The sequence below is a fragment of the Halichoeres trimaculatus genome, unplaced genomic scaffold (genome assembly GCF_033239565.1).
Source record: "Halichoeres trimaculatus isolate MK-OKI-2021-1 unplaced genomic scaffold, fHalTri1.1 fHalTri1_scaffold_12, whole genome shotgun sequence".
NCBI classification, from domain to species: Eukaryota; Metazoa; Chordata; class Actinopteri; order Labriformes; family Labridae; genus Halichoeres; species Halichoeres trimaculatus.
This window is the reverse complement of record NW_027437190.1, coordinates 3,217,331-3,244,607: the sequence shown is the minus strand read 5'-3', so window position 1 is coordinate 3,244,607 and position 27,277 is coordinate 3,217,331. Positions and strand designations below refer to the sequence as shown.

Sequence of the window (27,277 nt, the reverse complement as noted above, 5' to 3'; positions counted from 1 at the left end):
ACATAACCCCCTCTTTAATAAAACATATGTGTCATAGTTCTGATTTAATAGACCGATGTGATGACCAAGTTTTTTGCAGCGTGATTTCATTTAAGCTAGGGTCTGCAGACTCTAACTTTAAACCATGAGAAACACAATTTAATTACAAAACCTCTTTTTTCAAATCCTTGCTAGAAAAAGTGGAACTGATACCTAGATCGACTATGAGTAAATTGATCAACATTTTAAAGTAAAACTAACAGAGTAACATTTACTTTTCTTCCTTTGAGGCATCCCTGGTTCCTGAGACCCCATAAAGAATCCCTGAGATAAGAGCCGGGGCTGATTTGAGGCAGTTGAACCATCACAGTGACAGTTTTCCTCTCCCTGTGTAGCTCTTAAAGGCATGAAACTGTAGCTTTAGCACTCAGGCCTTTCTTCTCCTGGCGGCTCTTATCTGTAGCTCTTTAAGAAACAGTCAAGGTTGAAAACAGACGGCTTCCATTAGGGAATTTCATGCTCACATAGTTTCATTCAGCTCAGACTCAGACACACAGAGTGCAGTCACAGAAATTGAATTTGAGTTTTTTTTCTCTTCAAGTTTTCTACTCTTTTTTCTTTTCCTCCTCTGGGGAGCAGTTAAGGTGCTGTGACACTCAGCATTGAGCAGCTGAAGGCTTAAAGAGAGGCGACTCTTTGACATTATGGATGAATGTATGCGACTTAATGGCACAGAGGATGAAACGTAATCTGTAAAGACTGGCTCTTTAACTTAAACAAGGACAGAATGTCCCAGAAACCATATTTAAAAACAACATCCTCTAAACCTCTGCTGATTGGACTGTGGTCGATGTGTGGAGCTCTGTGGCTGGGAGACTTACAGCATGATGTTGTTTGTGTGGTGTTTTGAAGATTGAAGCTGCGCCACTTGTGCTCGTCTACTTTCAAGTGTCACCTAATCCATCTGCTGTGAAATAAAGCAACGATCCCAACCAGCACAGGCTGAGTATCCTCCATGCTAACAGGCTAACTGTGGTGCTGCACGTAAACATGTCGGCCTGTCTTCTTCCTCTAATGTCTTCTTTCCTGAATGGCCTTCATCGATGTCTTACTGTCCTCTACTGATCTGGTGGTGTAGTGAAATTACTTTTATTTTCTCCTGACACCAGTGGCCTGATTTGTATCATCCTCATGGAAATTAAGGCATCAGTGGAAACACAGAGAACAGTGTGTCACAGGAACCATTTAGTTCCTAAAAAGTGGTTCCAGGAACTCAATTCCTTGAACTCCTGGTTGAAAAGCACCTACTGTTATTCTCCTCACTTCCTTGTCTGGTAGAGATCAGTAGCTTAGAAGTGCTCTCACCAGCTCTGATGTCAGTGTGTCTGGATTGCAAGTCAGGATGTTGCTCCTTTTTTTCCCTGTGGGAGATGTTTGGGTTTTAGTAGCTCCCAAGTCCACCAAGTGGTTAAGTTCAGCTCATCTCGGCACAGCACACAATTTGTGGCATTTCCGCTGACCAATCTCAGAATAAGTCTCTAAATTACTGATGTGGACCAGTCCACGTTTTGGTTTGTTGGTCTTCGCTGGATTTATTAGCAAGGTACACCTTGTCTTGCTGCTATGGTGTCACGCTATTACATAACTGACAGGGCTATCAGCACCAGCTTACACCAGCCTACCAAGACAGGCACGGTTGACCGTTAAAACACAAACAGGCTCAGGCTTTACCAATTCAACCTGTACCAAACTGTACTGAGCCATACCAGACCACTTGGTAGAAACAGGGCTTAAGGCTACTCTCACATCAGTGCCACTAATTCGCACATATTTCCCCACTCATAGCCCAGCCTGAGACAGACACCAACCATTTTACCACAGAATCAACAGTCAGAGGAAGAGGACAAAGCTTCTCTCTGTGGACTGTTTTGATGTGACGTCTGTGGATTAGTTTACAGTGCTATGTGCTAAGTTGTCTCTTATTATTTCTTATCATTCAAAACTTTAAAGTCTCTGTGAGGAGTTTCTAGATACAGGAGGTCCTCGACTTACGTGGTTCTCGACCTACGTTGTTTTGACTTTACAACGCCAATGAATATATGTATGCAAGAAAATAGAGAAGGTTTTGAAGTTGGGCTGCTCTGTTCATATGCTCCTATGACTCACACTAGTTTTTGACGCGTATGAATACAGTGCTACACGGCCATCAGCATCGTCCACTTTGTGTTGAGTCACATCATGGTGTAGATTGTGTTTGTGCTATGTAATCTTCTTGGTATCCTCACCTTTTTCATGGACACAAAAAGGAAAGCGGGGTCTGTTTTTTTTTTTTTTTTAATTGAAATACTTTATTAATCACAAATTGAAATTCAATTGTTCAGCTGCTCATTGTATTACCATGAATATGAAGTATAATACATGTATTTGGATAGTTATTTTAGAGATTTAGGGGTATTTAGGGTAAAAATTCTTTAAGTGGAATTTCGGGTTACGACGCACCGTAGGAACGAAACTCGTTCGTAATGAAACTCATTCGCAACGAAACTTGTTTGTAACTGTATATTCCTGATTGTAATCCACATTTTACAGTTTTTCTCTGTTGCTTTGGTTCATTTCTCAGATCAGAATTGATTTTTTTTTTCAAACTCCTTGTTCAACAAGTTGCAATTTTTTTGAGAAATCCATGCAAATGGTTCTGTGCAATTCTCTGCTGTTACCTACATTATCAGCTGCTTATGTCATGTTGATAAAAATGGATTATCCTGGGTCTCTGTTGAATAGTCTCACCACCCACAACATTTAGTCATGAGTTCATCATACAAGTCTTTACATGCAAAAAGTTTGAACAAGCTATCATAATAAGTGGAACATCTTTCAACATAATTCCATCAGACTTTTTTTTCTAAATCTGTCTGGATTAGTAAACTGCTCCCTGTCAGTCTCAACTTTCTCTAACAAAAGAAAATGTGTGAAACATCACATCAAACAATGATCAACCAGTTTTCTGAAACAGCTCAAAGGTACATCAACAGGTCAGTCTGTCTGTGTACTCTCCTCTGTACAGACAGGGGAAACACATTTCTTGTAAAGTACAATCAAGACCTACCACACCTGTGAACCATGTTCTCAACTTATAAGCTTACAATTGCTCTGGTTGGTTGAAGGGTGGAGCCAAAAACTGGGAGAACCACTGTGTCCTCAATCATTCAGACTTTTTGTGGACGGAGAAGATCTTTGTTGTGATGTGGATGAGAATTTGTGGCCCAGCAAACAGGAAGATAAGGAGGTGTAGGTAGACTGCACTGACCTGTAATCCCCACAGCACTGCATGAACAGTTTTCCATAGAGAGATGATCTATGTTCATATTTCTACTTTTATTTTTTTCTGTGTGCTATGCAGCTCCTTCTTCTCCTCCTTTCTGTATCAATGATGGGGTCAGTCAACAAATTACAGCACAAACAGTGAAAATGAAAATGTGAATTTTCTCCAGTCTCTTTTGATCAATCTCCCACACACACTAAGATGTAACTTACAATTTACAATAACTGTCATCAAAACTTGAGGCATATATTTCATCAGAACATCCTTCCAGAGTTCACTGTTATACTGACATGACTCAGCTCTTTGACTGTCCTATCCATACACACTGACACCAGGACTCGTCATTCTGATGCACTGACATGTTCACTGACAGAGATTTACTTTTGAGGTGTGAACAAAGGATTGAGAGCCAGAGACTGGTTTTGGCAGGTAATCCATAGTGTTTTGCATATGTAAGAACTGTTTTTGTCATGAACTTAAGCACAGAAAGGCAGACACAAATGCAGGACACCGAAATCAGAGTTCAAAGGGCAAAAGGGTTTTAATTGAAATCCAAGAAGTGGTAGGTACGCAGATAGTCAGTCCAAAACAGGCAGAGGTAACAGGCAGACATGAGACAAAAAGCGAGGTCAAAATAGGCAGGCAAGGTTCAATACACGGCAAGACTATAGCCACGGTTACATGAGGAGTTTTTTGTCTTTCTGAATGGAATCTTTCCAAATGACTTTTCCAAAAACAATAGTATACATGGAAAGGAAAATTCCAATCTCTGGTCTACACGTGCCGCTGTAACCAAACAGAATAGTCAATGAGGCATGCGCAGAAAACCATAAAACGTAAAACATCATGAGATTTATCAAAGCTGGAGGATGACAGTTTGTTTATCACGGTGTTGCAATACTCCGTATTGCGAGTTTGTCGTCCGTCCAGTCTTGAAATTATGTTCAGTTCTTTCAAAGTTTGGATCAAAAACAAACTTTCCGCAGCAGTCCAGTGCTGACTGCTCACCGCCATTTTTAAAGTTGAGGAACGTCTCTAGTTGCGTCTTGCGTCATATCTGAGCATGTGCTGAAAGAACAAACCCTGACAACTTCCCGTTGGAGTGGATACATGATACCTCAATCTGTTTGGTGAAAGGAATATTCCATCCTTTGATACCGATTAAATTTTCGGATTGGGTCTTTTCTTTCAGAATGAGGTGTATACAAAGGTTAAATTCTTTCCATTTGAGCAAATAAACCGAATACAAGCGGAATATTTGGGTCCATGTAAACATGGCTACTGACTGTGAAAGAGGGCTGGGATGAAGACTGTGAGATATGACGAACTGGCAACACGACAGTGAGAGACATGGGGTTAAATACGAGAGGTAATGAGGGCAATGGGCAACAGGTGGGGAGGAACAATCAGGGAGCAGGTGTGACCAGACGGGAGAAGGGCAGACAGGAACGCATCTAAAACAGGGACAAGGGTTAGTGGTTTCAAAACAAAAGCATGACATGAATGTGCAAAAATGAAGGAAACTATACAGACATGACGGTTTTGAGAAATGCTCTAACTTTTTTGCAAATGGCAAGGATGATTTGAGAAATGTACCAAAGCAACTAAGAAAAACTGTAAAATGAGATAACCAGCACCAGTATTACAAGTTACTGCTTATTTCAAAATGGTACTTGTTGGGTTCCTGACTGGGTTGGGCAGGACCAGATTGATTTACGGCACGTTTAAATCTCTTTGACAATATGCTATGTCTTCTGTCCTACTTCAGCGTTGTTGTCTGGACCACCTGTATTAAGTTTGCTGTGTAAAGATGGTCTTATTTCATAATTCTAAGGGGCTGTGAGGAGTTTCTAAGTGATTTTGACAAAGTTTCCCCTCTAGATATCTGCCTGATTCTAATCCACACTTTAAAATGAGATTATCAGCACAAATATTGCTGGTTACAGGTTATTTTAAATTTCTACTTATTAACTTCCGGGATCAGATTGATTTACGGCACATCTGGGTCCCTATGTCAACACCACACCGTGTGACTAAGTTTGGTAATGAGAACGTTACACATTACAGATATGTCTCAGAGCACCGGGCTGTCAGCTGAGCTAAATATGAACAGCTACTAAACTACAAATAAACTGACAGTATTTACTTGTTGTCACATTAGCCTACAGGTACATCAGAGCACTGGGCTGACGATAGCGCTACATATAGCCGGCTGCTACAACATTTGCTTGACGTCGCGTTTCAAACTGTAGCGCTACATAACTGTAGCGCTACATAACTGTACTGATGAATATCTTACCTCAGTGCATTGTATCCAGTAAAAAGTTTTAAGTTAAAGTTGAATTTTTTTTAATCTGATCTCCTTTTAATTCCAAACTAACCACACACTTCGCTAAATGTCATTTACGACTGTGTGTGTGAGACTTTGGGCCAGAAGGTGGTGAAGCAGTCCATTTAAAACAGATCCTCCTTACAGCATCTTTAGACAACCTTTGAATCTCAGGGTGCTGTGAAGTTTTCTTATGACCTTGTAGGGATGGCACAAAAAGGTTTGATACATGTCTGTACACAGCAACATGTCGCAACCATATTTTTCAGGAAATGAAGGAAGCAGAAGTCCAGCAATCTAAGTTTTGTTGAGTATGTCAGAGTGTGGTCTGATGACAAAATATATATTTATATATGCAGCGTTGCTTGGAAACAGGAAGTGAGTCAACATGTCTTGCACTCACAGAAGTTTCTTCTGGACTGTCGCCTCATTTCTTGTGGAAGCCTTCACTCATATTCTTCTTCTGTGGTTAGACTGTGACAGGTTGCTTGGTGTTAGCAGACAGACATGGTAACGTTAGCTTATTAGTGAATCACCTGTATCATCTCTAAAGTAATGTTTTGTTAATATGACTTTACCACTAAGCCTCTGAGTAATGTGTTTAAACTACTTTGACCATATAGAGCAGTTACTGCCCAGCACTTGGCCTTGGTGCCACTGGTTTAGAAAAATATTTCCCGACTGAGGTTGAAGATGATGACAAAACTCATTATCCATCACTGTATCATTTTTCCAATCAGGGAGTCTGTCATGGGACGAGAGCTGGGGTACATCCCTGACAGGTTTCCAGCCAATGACAGAGCTGGCATGTAGACAAACAACTACGCACTAAGAGTGTCCAAGAACACAGAACTCACTCATTGCACAGGAGAACATGCAGACAGGCGTGGACCGGCCATCTGGGCTGGGCCAATCACAGCGTCCATGCCAGCACTTTTCGCTTTGGTCCTGCCTGCCTAAAGCATTTGGAAAAAGGAAAAAAAAAAAAAAAAGCAAACAATAAAAGAAGCGCAAGAGGTTGTCAACCTCACCACTGAACTTGCGTAAAGCTGGGTCTTGATCCTCCGTTATGTTGATTTGATGATGTTTGTGTGCAGTGTTTAGTTCTACAAACTCACAACAAACACTTTTTAATCCCATTAATGTGTTTGTTAAGTTTCATGTAGAGAAGTCTGAGCTTCTGTAGCGTCCAATCAGAGAGTGACATTTCATATGGGAGCGTGTCTGTCAGTGAAAAGACTTTCACAAAGCCAGCTCTCGTGTTTCCTCTGTCACAGCTCCTCCAATCAGTCTCCTCCATACTCTCTCCTCCGGGCACAATCATCAAGATCATCAAGAGGAGAGAGGAGACATGAAATTATTGCTTTGAGGCGCAACCAATGACACATTGGAGGGGTGCTAATTAGTAATTAGGGGAAAAAAACAAAAGAGAACAATTAAAATCAATTAAAAAGCAGATGAAAAATAAAATGCAATGAAACAAAATAAATTGCAAAAGAGAAGGTTGAAGCAGATTTTAAGATAGTAGCATAAAAGTTGCAGTGTAAAGTTGTCCAGATGAAAAAAAAGAAATTCAAATGATTTCAATCAGGAGAGACTTATACACCAGAAAGAGTTATAAACAGATTTAATGAGTAACTTCAAAATAAATTTTGGCGGCAAATAATCAATGTAGGGGGTAGAATGACATATTGAATTGTTAATATCCCCTGATGGAGTCTGGACACTGGTGGTGGTAAGTCTTGAGAAGGCTGGATCTGGAAGATTCAGTGAGGAGCAGAGAACTAAGCAATGAAGACTGGAGGTGGACATGGAGGAGGAGGGTTGTGACGTTAGCGTGAAAGAGCTGACAAGCAGAAGAGACGGCGTTTTAAACTTTGACAGCGATTAAATGATTGGCTAACGATTGAGGCTGTGATGATGTGATTGGACAGAGAGAAAATCTGACACGTCCCCGGTCAGCTGATGGAAGCGGGAAAGAGTGAGTGGAGGAACAGATGAGTGTGAGCACCCAGTCTTCCTGACTGAACCTTTGCTAAGCTTCATTTGTTAAAATACTCTAATAGCAAAAAAAGGCAGCCGTAAAAAGCAGAGTCTTTTGGTGTGTTCGAGGCAACCCGTAACTCGTATGTTTCCCAGTTAAAATCTCCGAGTTCCGACCTGAAAGTGTTCCAGGCAATTTACGTCTTGGGTTTGAATTCTGGGATGTAAACAAACCAGCATGGCAGAAATTCTGAGATTTATGCTTGGTCATTTCAATTACCAAAGGAGCCTGCAAGTTCTTTATTTAAGTGGAACGGAGGAGGAGAAACGGTGCATGAGGTATTTACTTTATATTTCACGGTATATGTTGTTATTTTAAAGTGTATTTTTTGTTGACTAATGCACTGGACGCCAGAGTTGCTGCCAATGTGCAATGTGTGAACATCAGACTAGAAGTCTACACTTGTAGCCCAGTGATGATAGCTCTCTCTCTCTCTCTCTTTCTCTTTCTATTAGCTGTTTCGTGTTAGCGACACTTCTGTCCACCGTCTCAGACACACAACAGATTATAGTACATAATCGTGTGTGTAAATTGTGATTGCAACATTGAATTTCCTTTACACTGTTGTCAAGTCTATTTCTCACCGTGTATCACGCGCAGCACCACTGCATCCATAGAGGCTGCCATATTGTTTTGGCACAGATTTGACGTCACAAGTTGTAACTCGGAGTACATCGATCTGGTACGAGTTCACGGGTCATAAGTTACAAGTTCGACTTCCGTTCCAGGGCATTTTCACGAGTTACAGGTGGGAAATATACGAGTTACGGGTTGCCTCAAACGCACCATTTTACCTGGATTTAAATGAGCCAAGAGTTTCAGCAAACCTGATATGATGGGCCACCTGAGGTCTGACCAATCAGGGGCAAGGAGGGTTATGGGGAATGAAGCCTTAAAGAGACAGCGACTGAAACAAAGTGTTTAAAGTGATACTTCGGGATGGAATAAATTGGGTCCTATCACAAGGTTTAGGGCAGAAATGACCCCTACAGAAGTGTTTTTGTGCAGCAGAAGCCCAGAGCGCTCACACCAAACACCCCCTCCCTGCTCCTCTGCCGGTTGAGAACTAGAGCCTTATTTAGCAGTGTTTTTGTGTGAAAGTAACGCGCTGAAAATTCTCTAAATAAAGCATGAATGCAGACAGATATCAGATTTTTTCAGTGGGAGTCCGTTTATTTGTGTTTTTGGTCAAGTAAAATATGGCCCCGTCTGAGTGCAGAGGAAACCGGCAGAGGAGCAGGGAGGGGGTGTTTGGTGCGTGCGCTCTGGGCTTCTGCTGCACAAAAACACTGCTGTAGGGGTAATTTCTGCCCTAAACCTTGTGATAGGACCCAACTTGTTCCATCCCAGAGTATCACTTTAAGTCAGAGGTTGAAATAAGGGTCTCATAAACACGAGTGAAAGAAAAATAGATGTGTCTTTTCCAGTGGCGTGGCGTGGAGATTTTTTTTGAGGAAGCCAAGTGAGACAAAGCCTGTTATCTGGTTATCTGTATTTTTTTTTAGGGAGTGGGGTACATAAAAGGCTATGTTTGTATAGCTATTTCATGTAACGGACCTGTTAGAGTGCCCAGAGAGCGCTCGTTTTACTTACTTTGAACACCGACACACGCCCTTTAGCTCTCCCACCCTCACTCACTCATTCACACACGTACATTGTCCTCTTGACTTAGCTTAAACATCTTATTAATTCATTTAACCGCCCACTTAAACACACAACCGGCCACTTCATGCACACTGCTAATGTGCTAACCTCCCTGATTTCATTCAGTGGTTTGATGATGACGATACTGTGATTTGATTGGTTTGAGGCCAAAGACGGGGTGGCTTCCCTTGGCACAGTCTTGGTCAATCACAGATGAGCAGTGTCATGACCACGGCCTCATCTGATTGGTTAATCATTCTTGTTTTTTTTCACCAAGGGATGCCAACTCTGCTTGGCTTCCTTGCGGACAACAGCGTGCAGTATCGTATTTTCACCACTCATTCGCCACAGAACATTTACGAGGGCGCTGTTTTACACATTGTAAAATGCTCAATAAGTAGAGGAGAGGGATAAGGAAGAGATGACGGTGACATAACACAGAAGAAGTATCGAAACTGTTAAAAAGGAATATTTTCATTAAATCACAGCTACAGTCTAAAAAAAGAGAGGAAGCATGGCTTCCCTTGGCCTCCGGGAGAAAACGCCACTGGTCTTTTCCAGCTGTGACTCTTCAATAAAAAGAAAAATCCACCCTCAAGTTTGTTACCAGAAAAGACATCAGGAACTAAAAGGAACTTAAACACTGATCACTTGAATGGGGACTAAACCACTTCTTACTGACTTCATAAACCTCTTTTAACAGCCAGCTCTGTGTGGTTTTACAGTAGGCTGATGTTCCTGTAGATGAGGAGCTGCTTCAGACGTGAGCGCAGAGCAGTAATTGAATTCCTCACTGACTGTGGACTCGACTTGGTGTTTTCATGTAGAACAAAGAACAGAGGGAGCGAGTAGATTGGGTAGATGGGGTAAGAGGAGATATGGATGAGAGCTGTGAGAGATAATCATGCAACCCTTACACACACACACACACACACACACACACACACACACACACACACACACACACACACACACACACACACACACACACACACCCTGCGCTCTGTGCCCCTGTGATTGACACTGTGTTTGGAGCTGCTGCCTCTCTGTCTCTCAAGAGAAAAGCTTAACGGTGCAATCTTTGATAACACTGTCACACACTATCACAAACCTTCATTATGATTTGTGCTAAAGAATTGACAACAACTCCTGAGGGAGAAACCAGGGCCCCTCTCTGCTCCCTCTGTGTTGTAATATCCACTCTGGTGTTAGCACAGAAACAAGGCCATATATAGCTGTGTGAAATCAGCAGACCTTATCTCCATCCTAATGTAAATGATATGGAAACGTGTGTATGTAAGCGCTGTCTATCAGGGCATCGGAAGCTCCAGCTGAAGGAAGGAGGAGATAAAGAGGGAACAAGTGAAAGGCAGTGATCTGACTGGCACAGCATAGGCAGTGACATCCGTGGGTGTATGAGTGAAAGACAGCCTAAGAAGTGTATAAAACAACACATCAGTCATCTACAGGTGGAGACAGGCAGGTGGAGTTCAGTGGCAGCAGCAGCATGGTGCCGGCTCATTTGGCGAGATGCCGCTGCTGCTGCTGCTGCACGAGAGGAGCTGCAGAAACACACCGCTGACCTGGAGGCGATTTGAAATTCAGCAACGAGGGGTAAAAAAAAACCCTGAAAAAAGAACAATGGAGGTCCATTTTTACCAGAGCACATCCTGTCAGTAACAAGAGCCGCAGCCACACATCCAGAAGTCACGTTTCACAAATCAGCAAGCTGTGAACACCTTTAGAAAACAGAGCATGAGAGGCATTATCATTTTTTATTTTGTGGAAATGAGAATTCAAAAAATGATTCCTATGTTTGGTTCAAGGCAGGAGATTAAAGTGTAAAGAAAAGAGGCTCCAAAGAGTCATTAAGCAAGGATTTGTTTCAGTGATTATCACAGTAACTTACTGTTTTTAGGAGAATAGAAACAAAAAAATCACAGCAGCGCTGGAGAAAACAAAGTAACAACTTAAAATCTCAGTAAACAACAGGATTAACAAAAAATAATAATTCTTAACAAAATATCTTGGTTACAAAACACAGACTTCTGGAAACCTCCCTACACTAAAACATCAATGAGAGGGGCCAAAGTTCACCAAGGTGAGAAACACTTTCAAAAAAATAAAAATAAATAATATGTATATATATATATATATATATATATATATATATATATATATATATATATATATATATATATATATATATATATATATATATATATATATATATATATATATAATTTTTATTTTCATTGCTATTATTATTACTTTTTTTTTTTTTTAAATAAAAACTCTATGTTGGAAATATACCCTATGTCCATGAAGTCCACTTCAGCTGACAGGTGGTTAAATTTTATTTACTCCCTTTTGGAAACAAAATGTTTAAAAACAATAGAATAATACTATAAATTAGTTGTTACTGTTTGTCATGATATATTTTGTTTCCTCTTGGGTTCTGAAGGAATAACAGGATAAACAGGTTATGCCAGCAGAGGTCCACAAGCGTGGCTGTGTCGAGTCAGGAAAAAATGACTTATTGCGGTTACAATGACTGACCACTGAATGAAGCTCAATGGAGGGTGGCAGTAGAGAGCACTAGAGGCTGATGTGGAGATTCACCATAGAGACCATTGCATTTAGGAGAGAATACCTTAAAACAGCTTTCCACTGCAGTCATCACTATGCACCAAAGGATTAAAAGTTTACTTTTACTATCTGAAAACTTCCTTCAAAAACAAAATGTTCACAGAAATAAATCAGCCTCAAACTCCACATGTTGCCTTAACGTCAGTTACTTTTGACCGGGAGTTTTGTGCTCCATCAGGCATTCAAAGGCCATGACCCACTGGCTCAAGGACCAACACCTCTGTTCAATAAAACATGGGACGTTGTCTTAGCCTGTACTGGGATAGAGAAGTGTGTTTGAATGAAACTGGCTGACCCTGATGGTCCCTTACTGTAGCAGTCTCTGCCATCAGTGTCGTGTCATGTCTTCCCCTTTTTCTTCTATATTTTCATGTGTTGTAATCTTTCTTTGACTTCCTTTTTCTCATCATGGGTTTAGCCTGTTCTTGAATTGTTAGAATAGAAAATAGAATAGAATAGAATAGAAAATACTTTATTTATCCCCAAGAGGAAATTCAGGAGTCACAGCAGCAATCAAGAAAACAAAAGGAAGAAAGTGTATAGAAAGCGTAAAAAGGTCCATAAGTAAATAGATGACGTCATCCCGTCCACCACTCTCCAGCCCAGACAGTCTCCACCTCCACAGGGTCCAGGACTGAGCCTCCCCAGCAGTCTGTTCAGTCTCTGTCTCCTGGATCCTGTCTGCTCACAGCAGGCGAAGCTCCTCCAATGTGGTGTTGGCGTCTGATGTCAGCTCCGTCAGCCACGTCCGTGAACAGTACGATGCCGCTGGGCTAGCACGGCTAGCTCGCCCATCCCACCGGAGATAGATCCCACGATCCCAACAACGATGGATGGAAGGACAGGTCCACGTCGTCACCTCCCAGCTCACACCTGAGAACCAGCACGTCATCCTCACCTCCTCCTCCTCACCTTGAAGAAAATCATCCAGCCTTACACTAGTTAGCATTGACATGCTACAGGCTGCTAACAGCTAATTTCACATGTAAACAATGCAGCCATGGTTACATGTAGGATCTCCAGACAAACACAGGAGAAAAGTAGTAAAAATATCACTGAAGCCACAAAAAGTTTGGTGTCCATGACCAACAATGAACCATACAAAGTAATGATCCACTCCAAATACAAAGATGACGAAAAAGAGACGAAAAAATTACAAGAAACAGACAAAGAAGAGAGAGCTGCTGCAACAGGCAGCCAAAGCCAACAGGGTGGCACCTAGCAATGATCTTTCTGTTTTGTGATGTATCTCTGGTGGGGTTTTTTCAACTTTTTTTCAAGTAAAGTCATTAGTGTGTCCTGTTTAATTTCACAGTTATTGCTCCCTTTGTGTTTCATTCAGATTGACCTCCTGCCTTGATGCATTCTGTCTCTTACCTGTGTGGGTCAGTGAGTAAAGTGAAATTAGTCAAACTTCAGTGATTGGGGACATTTATCTCTTCTAGTTTCCTATGTTAGGGTACTCGTGGTTCTACTGTGAAATAATAGACAAGGAGTTCAACCCGGAGGTTTTCTTACAACTTTCAGGCCAAAATTCCAAACTTAAACGAGAGATTGAAAGTTGAAACATTTCCAGTTGTTGTGGTAAAAGAAAAGGCTGGAGCGAGCAGGAGAAGAAAAAGGAAAAAGATGGCTGTGAGTCAACCCTCAGTTTCAGCTGAACCACCTGGTATGCTTTGCTTCTTCATTCAAAATTCCAGTGTAGTGACATTAGATGATACCCAATGAAATGACCTGGTTTAAGAAAAATCTTCTGTTTTAAGAAAAATCTTCTGTTTTAAGGTTAGATGTGTAAAGCTTTTCAGCTGATCTTATTTCATCACTTATTCTAATGAAGCACATCCTGTGGTGGAGAAACAGTGTGAGGCTGTGTTTGGTCATTTCATGTAAAAACTGTTGTTGGAGCTCTTTTGTTAAATCCTTCAACATATACTTTGGAATCTCCTCATACTGCACTGACGTTGTCCCATGCCACCCTGTTTACACCTCCTGCCACCTCTTTGCCCCCCACTCCATGTAAAATGTTGTAGATCAGCCCCTGACTGGAGCCATTAGAACAGTTTTCCATGGAGTCCCTCTTTAAAGCAGGCTCATTTTCTTTGTCTGTGATGTTTGAGACCTCTGTCCTGCCTGTCTGAACATAGTAACAACAGACATGGCTAGTAGAGCACAGAAACTGTTTTTTGGATTCTCACTTTGTTCAAATTCACAACCTGTAGCATGGAAACACGCCTTGTTGGATGGAGCTTTGTCCTCCACGTTTGACTTAGCACTAGAAAATCTGGTGCCAAACGTCTCATGAGGCTGTTTAAGTGGGACAGTGATGCAACCAGTTAGTTTAACATTCTCCATGGAGGGCATCCGAAGTCAAGAAAGCTCAATAAATTAGAATAGAGTAGAAAAAAATGAGAATAGAATACTTCATCAATCCCCAGAAGGAAATTCAGAATCACAGCAGAGTCACAGCAGCAATTCAAAAAAGTATATAGAGAAAAAAAAAAAAAAATCTGTAAACAGAATATTAGAATCAGTGTCGACCAGAAAAAATGTCCATCAGAGATGACAGCTTGTCCATCATTCCTCAGTTCAGCCAGTCTCCACCCCCACAGGGTCCAGGACTGAGCTTCGTCAACAGTCTGTTCAGTCTCTGTCTCCTGGATCCTGTCTGCTCACAGCAGGTGAAGCTCTTCCAATGTGGTGTTGGTGTCTGGTGTTAGCTCTGTTAGCCATGTCTGTGAATAGCATGACGCTACTCTGCCCTCTGGTATTCCTTCTGTTGCTGGGTTAGCACAGCTAGCTTTCTACGCTCCTTATAACCATGGATGGAAAGACAGGTCCATGTCGTCTCTTCTTAGCTCACACTGCAGCACCAGCACGTCGTCCTCACCTCCTTCTCCACAGCTCACGGCGAACACTGGTTAGCATCAACATGCTACAGGCTGCTAACAGCTGAAATCTCATGTGTAAACAATACAACCATGGTTACACGTAAGATCTCTGGACACACACAAAGGCAGGGGCGTATTTAGTCGTTTGGAGGCCCAAGGCAAACCCAGTCAATGGGGTCCTCCATGTTCTTGTAACTCACCTTCCTCAGAGTTAGACTGGCCTTCCCTGGGTCCACTGTCTCTTTCCCAGAATCAAGGCATGAGACAGTGCTAATCTTGTACATGGTAACTTAACGCAACTAATTGCATTTTCCATGTTCTGTACTTTAGTTTGATTTTGAAAAATAATTTAGTCCACTTTGAAATATTTTATGGTCAATTGACAGCTCAAATTTGTCCCACAGTGGGGAATTCACAGAGTAACAAACAAGAAAGTATGAAGTGAAAAACATTACAATGGGTTAATATTGAAAAAAATAATTTAGGAAATAAAAAAATGTAAGTATCAAGCACAACATAAAACTGGAAAAAAATCTACTGAAAGAGGTGATATTTACAGTTACCATACTTTTTGGTACTATTATTTTAAAGTTAATGTATTTTTATTTGACCCCCTGTCCAGTGAGTTATATATCCAAAAAAGAGATTTTGTACAATAATGTTTATAGCCAACTCAAAAAGTTTGATTTTGAGAAAATGATCCTGTTTCCTGGGCTAGATAAAGTCCTTAAATCCTATAAGTCTTATATGTTTATCTCAGATCTCAGAACAACATTGTTTTTATTTCCAACTTGGTTGAAAATGAGAAAAAAATTGGGAAAAAAAATGTTTTTTACCACTTTCTTCCTGAATCAAATTTTCAGATGTGGAATAGCCCATTGAATAAGAGGGGAGGGGGAGTACCCAAAACGATCATTAAAGATTAAGCCTTTTGATGTATTATGAAGCATGTGAAGTAAGATTTAGAAAAAAGAAATGCTTTCAATTGAAGAAAACTTCATGAATCCGTTTTTAAGAGATGCTTTGGGGGCCCCTGGGAATCTTGGGGCCCCAGGCAACTGTCTGTGTTTGCCTAATTGTAGCTACGCCCCTGCACAAAGGCAAATGAAGTAAAAAACAAACAAACCCAACACTGTAAACGCAACCAGTTTGGTGTCAATGATCAAAAAATTAGACATAAAAGAAATGACAGACTTCAAAAACAAAGAGAACCAAAAAGAGGAGAACAAACAATGAAAAGAGAGCTGCTGCAACAGGCAACCACTCAGGCCAGGCCTGAAGATGATGGGAGAGTCCAGGAGGCCCAGGGCAAAGACAGCTGCTGCTGACAGGTGAGGAAGCAGAGACACAGTCTACAGGAGGAGCCAGACTGTAGCTGTCTGTGCACCCTGACCTCCAGCAGGCCTGCTCCTCCTTATTTGACCTCCAACCTGGAGTTAACAAAAGTAAAATGCTCATTAACTTTTTTATTAGAGTCTGGATTATATCCTCCATCTTTATTTTCTGAATCTCTCTCTGTTGGAGTAAAACAAAAAAAAAATACATGCTCATATTTTAATCGATGGCTGGACTTAAATGCTTCTCCACCAATCAGGAACCTCCAGCATTATTAGCCCCACCCACAGAATTCCTGTACTTTTAAATGTTTTACCCCAGAGCGATAAAAAATAATGTCCCGGATATTTGCGCTGACCCTGCCGCCTGCGCTGGAAATGCTCTGAGTTCCACCAAAGGTTAAGCCCCTGAGGCGAGTTCCTGTGGTGGAAATGTGGTTTGAGATTAAGAAAGATGCTTTTTTAGCTAAACTAAAAAAAAAAAAAAAAAAGCGAAAAGAAAACAGGCTGCCAGTTTGAGCTTCTGCTGCTGAAATGTTTGTCTTTCTCCAACAGGAGCCAGAGCACTGCTGCTGCTGCTGCCAGATCTGATCATATCTCCAGCTACCACAAAAAGCACGACATATGTAAAACAATCTGCACCGTGTTCCTCTCCAGATCATACAGCAGAACCAGATGTGAGCACGGCTGAGAGCTGGACCCAGTCTGCTCCAGCTTCAGTCTGAGATTATCAAAATGAGCGCAGAACTGCAGAGAAATTAGCATCACAACAACAGACTTCAGGGAGAGGTTTACACGTCGTCCATCTTCTATCTCACATTGTTCTTTGAATCCATGTGAGGAGCCAGCACAATATGCCCTCTGCAGATGCCTTACAATAAGACTCTTGGTAAGTCTGGAATATACACAAAGGCAGTGAGTGACTCACCATGAGAAACACACTGACTATTCACTATTAGCGTGTCAAAAATATGTTCCAGTTTCCAACAAAGAGAGCAGTTTTCACAGTTGTCATACGCATACAACAATCCATGTCAGCGCTCAAAGGCCCGTGTGGGGCTGGATTTAAAGCTGTGTAAGTGATAAAAAGGAAGCAGCATGGTGTGAGGAGCTGCCTGGACCTGTGACTGAGGCAGCTGACCCATGAACATCGCCACCACGCTCAGGTCAAAACTTGTACATGAACTGTAGTTATCAGCCCAGCTGTGGATCAGGGCTCCTGGGGATTAGTCTGCGTTCCAGGGATGCAGGAGACCAGAGAGAGGAGAGGGGCTGGAGGGACTGTTAATTCCTTCCCTCAGGCGAAGCACAGGCAACATTTTCTTCTCCAGGTCTGCATCCTTTACTTTCATTAGATCCATCAAGTCCCAGCTCACCTGGATCAAAGTCATTCAGGAGCCACAAAATCTACTTTATCTTCACAATGAAGACAAAAAAGTGTATCAAATTCTATACATTGTACATATACCAGGTGAATAATTATCTAAACAAGAAGCTTTTTTGTGTCAGTGAAATAGTTCATGTGATGTGATAACTTCGTTTTTTCATTTTTTTTAATAAATTTGCTAATATTAAGAAAAATGTAATGTCATATAGCCCTGTGATTGGCTGGCGACCAGTCCAGGGTGTACCCCGCCTCTCGCCCAATGACAGTTGGGATAGGCTCCAACCACCCACGACCGTAAACAGGATAAGCAGTTCAGAAAATGGATGGATGGTAATGTCATATATTTCATTAATCCACAAAAATTATGAAATTTCAATAAGATGCAAAAAATTTCCACAAAAAGGTTCAAAATTAGCTTAACAATTTGAAATTTAAAAAATGGCAACTTTTCATTAATTTGAAAAAATACATATATATATATATATATATATATATATATATATATATATATATATATATATATATATATATATATATATATACACATATATATATATATATACACATATATCATGAATTGAAATTTCCAGATTTTGCTAAATTTTCCATAAACTGTAAAAAAAAATAATTCCAATTTATTAAAAAAAAGGAATATAAATAATTTGAAAAAATTTGCATGTATACAAAAAATGTTGAAATTTGAAAAAAAAAAAAAGTCAGAAATTTGCTCAATCTTGAAAAAATGTTAAAAAGTTTAAATAAAAAAATGCAAAATGTTGAAAAAAATTGCAAAAATCTCAAAAAAAAAAAAAAAAAAAAGATAAATAATTGTGAGAGGTAATGCATATTTATTTATTTTTTAAAAAATGTTAACATGTGATACGATGCAGTGTCAATACCCAATACACAGTACATAATGCATGGCTTGCTCTGACCAGGATCAGGTTTAGGTTCACACTGGACCTGCTTGTGGTTGGAAAGAAGAGTCAGCTCTATCAGATCTGTTCCTCTGAGCAGTTATTGACCTGAGGCTGCAGGCACTCTGTTGACAGCGTGGATCCTTTCTGCTTTTTTTCACTCAGTAAATGATGAAATGTAAAATGTAGAACAAAACTTCCTACAAAACAAAACAAACAAACAAACAAACAAACAAACAAACAAACAAACAAACAAACAAAAAGCCTACTCACTCACAGCAACCTGACTAAATGTAATCAGTCACCTCCACACCAGGTGGATGAATGGAGCAAATTTGCAACACATCTTGTTATATATCTGCTTCATTAGCTCATGGCTAAGAGTTGAAACAATCATCTAGTACCTTATGTGAATAAAGGGTCATTCATCTGATAAACTTAAAGAAAAGGAGATTGTGTCTCTATGTGGAAACCCCAAACTGTAGCGCGTCACTTGTTAGCTTCAATAGGAACAGGAATGAAAATGAGCTGAGCTGAAGGAAAGTATAGGAGGTCAGACCATCCGCTGACAAAACCTTGGTTTATCTGACTCCATCACTTGTTCCACAAGTTAGCGCTGCCCCTGTTAGCATCACCAGCTCCTATTTTGGGATATTTGTACACATGACTGCAGCGAGTAACACAGAGTGAGTTAACACTGAACATCCTGGTGTTCAGCATTTGTAAATAAAATGAGTAAATCTGGTGTGAACTCAACATCACACAGTTGGAAAGTTTTAGGCTGTGCTGGAGTCCTCTCTCTGCTCCTCTCATCTCTTTAAACCAAGATTTTTTCATACATAGCTCTGAAACTGATCATAGGTCATCATCTGTCTCCTTAAGTGTTAAAATGAAAATTGGATGAAAATGTGTTGACTTTTTCAGTTTTTCTAGATCAGGGATCTTCAACCTGTGGCTGTTTCATTCCTTTGCAGTGGCTCCTTGTAGCTTTAAAAAATAGCATTGAAATAAAGATTTTTTTTTTTCTTACAGAGGGTATTGATGATAAAAGACACTGAATAGAATCATGTGTTAACATATTCGTCCCATCTGTCAATAAAGCCTTCCACCACTCTACTTCACCTCCTACAACATCAACAGCCCACCATCTTTCCATGCACCTGTGGCTAACCTCAAATTTTACAGCCCTGGGAAGAAAACTAAATCTGCTAAAAGACTAATCTGGAGGAAAATACAATTTTTAATTCTGTGTGGATGGATTCATTTAACTCCCAAGGTAGCGGCTTGATAAATGTCTGTGTAAAGAAATTAGCAAACAAACAAACAACAACAAAAAAATAATTATGTATTAAGTGACACTATCAATGCTTTGTTATCAAATTAAATAATTCTTTTTATGGATCTACAATGTTATAAATTCAAAAAAAATTTTTTTTAGATAATTATTCAATATATTCTAATTATGTTTAGAATCTTATACACCGTATCGTTTTTATTGTGAAGGTAAAGCAGATTTTGTGATGAAATGAGACAAAGTGACTCCTGTGATAGTAAAAGTTGCTGACCTCTGTTCTAGAAGTATCCAAATGTCTGGAGGAACACTATAAAATGCGCCTTTAAACGAATATGTAACCTGTGAGGCACAGAAACGTACTGTATTTCTGCAGTTTGGTGCTCCACTGTCAGTGAGAGATGTTAGAAGTGTGTGTGTGTGTGTGTGTGTGTGTGTGTGTGTGTGTGTGTGTGTGTGTGTGTGTGTGTGTGTGTGTGTGTGTGTGTGTGTGTGTGTGTGTGTGTGTGTGTTAGTGTACTAAAAACACCTTTTCTGAATTGCAGCAGCTTGACTTCTAACCAAGACCGCCACAAATGTCCTTTTCCAGCACCCTTACATTGGCAACCTGTTGTTTTTCAGAATAGATTTTCATTCTTGTAACCAAGTTTCAGGCTGTACTTTGACTTCCTGAGACTTTATCCCTTTATGATCCAGGACAGCTTCTGAGACCCTGTAGCAGTGCTCCGCTAGCTGCTCAGAGGTAACACTCTATGTTAACTTTTTTTTGTGATTTCTGTAAAAATCTGTCTATCAGTGAGGTCAAACCTCCTTGTTCCATCATCTCAAACTGATGAAACATCAGCAAACTCTGCTTCTGACCAAGGAACATATTCTCCATTAGGGGGCAATAAGAAAAATTTTTCAGGATGTTATTATGTCAGGATCAGGATCTGGATTTTATTAATAATTATGGTCCCAAATATTTCTGACCCTGCATTCTTAACCATTTCAGATGAAAAGCGTTGATTTCAGTGTCCTAATTAATGCAGTGTGAGAGGAGAGCTGGGGATCGTATGAATTGATCTAATCCTGTTCTGTGTGTGTGTGTGTGTTTGTATCAATCTGAAAAGGAAGAAAGACAGATGGACAGAGCTTACAGTTGCAGTGGTGAGATTGTTTTTATTCTCATAAAGCAATCAATGTAGTGTATATATAAGATTCTTTTCTATAAATATAAAGGTTCTCTTCATAACAAATGCAAAAAAATGAAATTACTTCAAAGCTGTGACTATTGTAGAGCCTTCAACACAATAAAAGGATTATTATGAACCGGAAGCACCGTGTGGAGGAGCAGTTGATGAACACAAGTCAGTGTGTGTGTGTGTGTGTGCCGTGCTGCACTGACAGCAGCCACTCTGCGTTTCAACACAAGGCTTCCTTTCTCCTGCAGTGGAAGACATGCAAGCTGCTGGCTGCGTTTCAGTCCCACAGTGCAGACACGCAGCTCTGTTCACCAGGATCACATTACTCTGCAGATCAGCCTCGTCTCCTCCGACACACTCAACATCCACATGAAGGAAGTCAAAGAAATCAGCAGTATGATTTAGACATTTATGATGCAGACAAACAGCTCTCGCTTTGTGAATACAGCCATGATGACAGTGCCGTGTTGAAGTTTGGAGTCCCCTCCCAGCCGGGGTGTGCAGAATAAAAAAAAAAAAACTCAAATGTAAAGAAATCCAGCCCTCCTCCTGCAGCTCTCTGCTCTCTAAACGCCTGACCAACCAGACGAGCACACGGCGGCATATACAGAAGCCTCATCCACACATAGTGATGGTTACATACACTCCGTCTCATGGTCCTCATTAACCGCTACAACACAACTATGGAAGGTAAAACCTGCCCAGGAGAGGAACGCCGGGCTTCAGGAATCTGCATCCCTGACATGCTTTGCGGATGCTGTCAGGTGTTTCATTGCGCGTCTTCACCACGGAATCAGGCTGTCATGCTCATCTGCAGTAGAAAAACAGCCAATAACGTACGCTCGCCCTTTCTGGATTGAGCTCTGATTGGCTAAAGTTACTCGTCACAGGCTCTGAAAAAAAAAGAAAAAAAAACAGAGCCAGGAGGAGATGCGGAAGTCTGCTTTTCTCCCACACATCTTGAATTACAATATGCAGAGAGGTTATTGTTAAGGACACTGAAAAAAAGCCTCCTCTCATGTTTGACTCCAGAAAAAAATGTTGATCTGTGAGAAACTTTGTTCTTCCTATTGAATTTAGAATGAACGCGAGACATGCAAACCTGTGTCTTATTCCTTCTTGAGGATTTTAGAACTAAATCTGAAAATGAAACTCAGAGTCTCGAAACACGGCCTCTAAGATGACATAAAGGGAGTTACAATGATTATTTTTCCTCTAAGGCATGAACCACCTTGGCCCACAGTTTCACAAACAGCTCCAACATTTGACTCTTTTTGGGTTAAACCTGCAGCAGAAGTTTACATGATAACAGCTCTGAATCATGTTTAAAACGGCAACTACAACTGAAAAACTCTTCAGAGAGAGGCAGAAAACCTGCAGGACTGGGCAATTTATTATCTGAGTGTTGTCATTATTAATTTATTAGAATATTTGTTCAGCTTGATTCGTTTTCCTTATAAAAAAAAAAAAAAAAAAAAAAGGAAAATGTTAAATTTTTCCAAATGCATTAGGACATCTACTCACACAAGGGTAAAATCCTCACATTTGTAAGAGGAAATATTTAAAAAAGTAGTGCCTTTATTTTGTTGATAGAACTATTTTTTGTAAAAACAATTATAAATTTACTACAATGACTCAACGTGTGAACAGACTGAGTCCATTGTTTTCACCAAGCTGAACAAAAATTCAACAAATTTTTCTCACTTCAGCTCGGTTTAGAGGAAGAAGTCAGAGTATTTGACAGCAAAAAAACAAACACACACAAAAAAAAAAAAAACGGAGGAGGCTGAAAGGGGCATCAAATCATTTCACACAGCACTGTACACATAAAAATGTTAAAAACACACTGAGGTTTTTCCTGCATTCACTTCTTGAAATGTTAAGTTCACTAAAAACCCAAAGAGGCCTTCTGAAGGCTGATTCCATCACAGTCAGAGAGAAGCACACGTGTGTGTTTTTGCATGTTTAACACCCTCTTTTTTTTAAACACCGAACCTGAATTTTTTTTTAGTTTGGGGTAAATATTGTGAGACTGTAATTTTCAAAAAAAAGAAATCTGATTGTTTCATTTAAAATTCAGTTATTAATAGGAGCAATGTAGTATTTTTGTAATGAGATACAAATGTCTACTCAATCTTAAAGCTCTGAATTTTACACTATGACTTTATGAAGCAGCTGATTTTTGATTGTTTTTATCAGGCAAATTTCTCTAGTATTACACTGAAAACTGCAAACATAAGGCTCAGCTTATCATCACAAATTTAGAACATTATCAAATCACAGTGATACCTTGTGATAGAAATTGTGTCACCAGACTCTTATCAAATCAGAAGGTATTTGAGATGTTACTGTGGTGATGGAAAAAAAAAGATTATATCAGACTGCTCTAACCTACATTAGTATCTTAGCATTGTTCACATAATTCAGCACAGTCAGGATATTCAGAGCTGTGTCGAGGTGTCTGTAGGTCGAGTCTTAAAAAAAATGCTTAAATGTTTCCAGGGTGTTGGTAAAAATTCAAACGATATAATAAAAATCCTCTGAGGGCTAAAACATGCAGAAACCTTTGCACGGTGCTCCATCCAGCCTGGATCCTCTGTGCTTTATTTGGAAAGGAATGTTTTAACTGTTAGGCCCGAGCTACAGGCCACAACCATCTGTCACAATGACTCACATTCACAACCTGTGCACCGCTCCGTGTCCCGCACTGCTGACATTTCCCTTCAGAGCCGGGGCAACTGCTGCTCCGCTGTATAACAGACACAAAGTACAGCTGGTTAATCAGGATAAGAGGGAGCCACGAGGAAGCACTTGGGTTTCACGGGACTCTGCTTAGAATAGACCCAGAGCTCACAGGGCGGCTCACTGATCAAAGACGCCAACGCTCCATGAGAAATACTCCCAGTGGTGTCCACAGTAAGTCAGGTCACAAGACCCAGGGATCCTCGACGGTCAGCTGGCTCCTTGAGTTCATTAAGTACAATTCCATTATGTCCAAATGTGAAAAAAGTGTTTGTTTTTTTTAAAAAAGGAAGAGTTTTTTAAATCTTTAAATACAAATATATACTTACAAAAATCTCACAAATGTTTATGTACATTAAAAAAACAGACCAAGTGTCTCCTGGAAGTCCGATAAAAATCAAAAAAAAAGGGAAAATTAAAAAAAGGATTATCATTCAGTTTGTCACTAAGCAGTCTGTGTGAGGCAGAACCACGTTACACCGTGGTCTCACCCTGTTTACTGTTGGCCAGTCTCGTGTAAAACCTCCTCCAGGAGTTCAGCGTCTTCCCAGACCAGATCCAGAAGCCAGAGGTGATGCCCACGATGAGCGTCATGAGATACTTTATCATGAAGACGGTGAAGTCAGGACTCATGTTGGGGTGGTTCTGGATGGGGCACGGCACGGCGTACGTCTTGCAGGTCTGGCTGATCCACGTCCGCTCCCACTGCTCCCTGAAGGCCTGCTCGTAGAAGTAGCAGGCGATGACGATGGTGGCCGGCACGGTGTAGAGGACGCTGAAGATCCCTATCCGCACCATCAGCTTCTCCAGCTTCTCCGTCTTTGTGCCGTCATGCTTCATGATGGTTCGGATGCGGAACAGCGACACAAAGCCCGCCAACAGGAAGGACGTCCCGATGAAGAGGTAAACAAACAGCGGCGCCAGGACAAAGCCTCGAAGAGCGTCCACGCTGTTGATGCCAACGAAGCAAACCCCGCTCAGCACGTCTCCGTCCACCTGGCCCACCGCCAGGATGGTGATGGTCTTGATGGCGGGCACGGCCCAGGCTGCTAGGTGGAAATACTGAGAGTTAGCCTCGATGGCTTCATGGCCCCATTTCATCCCTGCTGCCAGAAACCAGGTGAGAGCCAGGATGACCCACCAGATGGAGCTGGCCATGCTGAAGAAGTAGAGCATCATGAAGAGGATGGTACAGCCCTCCTTCTTCGTGCCCTGCACCACAGTCCTGATGTCATTATCAAATCTGTCATTGCACACCACCTTGTCCTCCAGTAAAAAGCCTGTGATGTAAGCGATGGACACCATGGTGTAGCAGCCCGAGAGGAAGACGATGGGCCGCTCTGGGTAGCTGAAGCGCTTCATATCCACCAGGTAGGTCAGCACCGTGAATAACGTGGAAGCACAGCACAGCACAGACCAAATCCCGATCCATATCCGGGCAAATTTCAGCTCCTCCTCACTGAAGTACATCATCCCATGAGATCTCTTTGGCTCGCAGGGAGCGCCGCAGTTCTCCTGCCCGAGGAAGCGGTAGTTCAGGTAAGGGGGCACCCTGAGCGAGGCCGGGCACTTGAACTGTCCGTTCACGGGGTCCGGCGGTGGGCGCTCCGTGGGGTACGCTCCGGGTGGGTCGGGCGTGCGGTCCGACATGTTCTGCCCGACGCACAGCTCTCCTGCGCCGTGCACCGGGAAAGACTCGCACGCGAGGCTGTCGGGCCACTGGAACCCAAACTTGTTCATGAGAGCCTCACAGCCCTGCCGCGCGCGCTCGCACAGAGAGCGGCACGGAGGCAGCGCCTGCTCGAGCACCGTGCACACCGGCGCATACATGGAGCAGAGGAAGAACTTTAAATCCGGGGAGCACTGCACTTTTACCAGCGGGTAGAACTGGTGCACCTCCAGCCCCGCGTCCTCCTGGTTGGTGTGGCCCAGCAGGTTCGGCATGATGGTCTCGTTGTACGCGATGTCCGTGCACAGCGGAATGGAAATGGGTTGGCAGAATCCGTGCTCCGGGATAGACATTCCTCGGTCCCCGCCGCCGTACTGCCCGTTCACTCGGAAAATCCCGACATTCAGGAGCAGCAAACATAAAACCGAGGATAGAAGCGCGCTAAAGAGTCTGTTGTAAGCCATGGTGAGGGATTTATCCGCACCTTTACTTTAATTCTCGCTGAACGAACTTACGTTTCCTCGCCAGGCAGCGGCTACTTCCTTGAATGCTCTTTGTTGGCGTCTCTCCGTGAGGAAAAAACAGCTTCTTCCACCGGGATTTCACGGCTCCCGTGTCCCCCTTCTCTCCGCAGCGAGCTGATATAAGGTGACAGTGAAAATCGAGATATTTCCGAAGCAGGCTCCGGCGGATTCTCCGGTTTGATCCAGATAAATGAAGCCTGCCCCTCCAGGAGAAAGTGCTCCTGTCTCCAGTCTGCCAGACACAGCGTCAGTCTGCCGTTCAAACCTGTTCTGCTCTCCCTCACTCCTTCATAACAGGGTCAAGCAAAACACCAGCCGAGAGTGTTTCCGGTCAACACTTTCAAAATAAGAGTCCACGAAAAGCGAAATTGAGAAAAATAAATAGACAAGACTAAAAATGAACAGTGCTGGTGTTTGTTTCAAGACTTAACACAATCACACGTAAGATCCAGATTTAACTATGCTTGTAACTTATTTACTTGGAGGTCTGTTTTTCTTCAGGAAATCTAAGATGAGTGAAAAAACAAATTGAGTAAATGTTTTTAGTTAAAAAAATTCAGTTAAAAAGCGGTACCACAACTATTCTTTGTTAATGTCAATGAGCCTGTATTGTTCCAAACAGAATTTATTGCTTTACTGATGACTATTTGGTGACAAAAATCAAATTGGGATGGCAGACAAAATAAAACCACTGAAACACAAATAAAGAAGTTTGTCAAAGGTCACTTTAACAAACAACAAATGACTCATATTATTATTGTTTGGAAAAAAAAAAAAAAAAAAGGTTAAAGGTAACAGAAAATAGTTTGATTAAATGACAAAAAAAGAGAACTTTGTATGGATGAATTAAATCTTAAAAACACAGTGAGGACTTAATAGGTCTTAAAGATAAGACATAAAAATACAAATTAACCTGATAGGGCCAATGAAAATAAGCTTGCGTTTTTTTCTTAAAAAAACGTGAGTTCATTTAAAAGTTTTGTCCTGCTGTGACAAGAAAAACAAAAGAACTAATGTTTAATAAAATAATTATGATTATAAAATGAAAAATAATGGTTAAAAAATAGAATTATTTTGAAATGATCTCTAACGTAATCATTACTAAGAACATGCGCGCTCACTGCTGCACTGACACACTTCCGGTTTCTCTCTGAGTCACTTTGACCGACTTAACAGGTCTCTCTCTCTCTCTCTCTGTGTTTCCCTCTCTCTCTCTCTCTCTCTCTCTCACACACACACACACACACACACACACACACACACACACACACACACACACACACACACACACACACACACACACACACACACTCTCGCTTTCAGTGTCTCCCTCCCTCTCTCTCCAAAGAGGACCTTCATGTGTTTCCCTGTTTT

General features: G+C 41.3%; 1 protein-coding gene across 1 annotated transcript; it reads right to left on the bottom strand.

The window, feature by feature from the left end:
- Window positions 1–20,937: 20,937 nt before the first annotated feature.
- fzd1 (frizzled class receptor 1) lies at window positions 20,938–26,261 on the bottom strand. Its single transcript, XM_074683777.1, has one exon. The coding sequence runs from the start codon at window positions 25,841–25,843 to the stop codon at window positions 24,185–24,187; it is 1,659 nt and encodes a 552-aa protein (XP_074539878.1). The 5' UTR covers window positions 25,844–26,261; the 3' UTR covers window positions 20,938–24,184.
- Window positions 26,262–27,277: the final 1,016 nt, after the last annotated feature.

What these genes read in the sequence shown, in the direction of transcription:
- fzd1 (XM_074683777.1), bottom strand. Translation starts at nt 25,843, where the DNA reads ATGGCTTACAACAGACTCTTTAGCGCGCTTCTATCCTCGGTTTTATGT.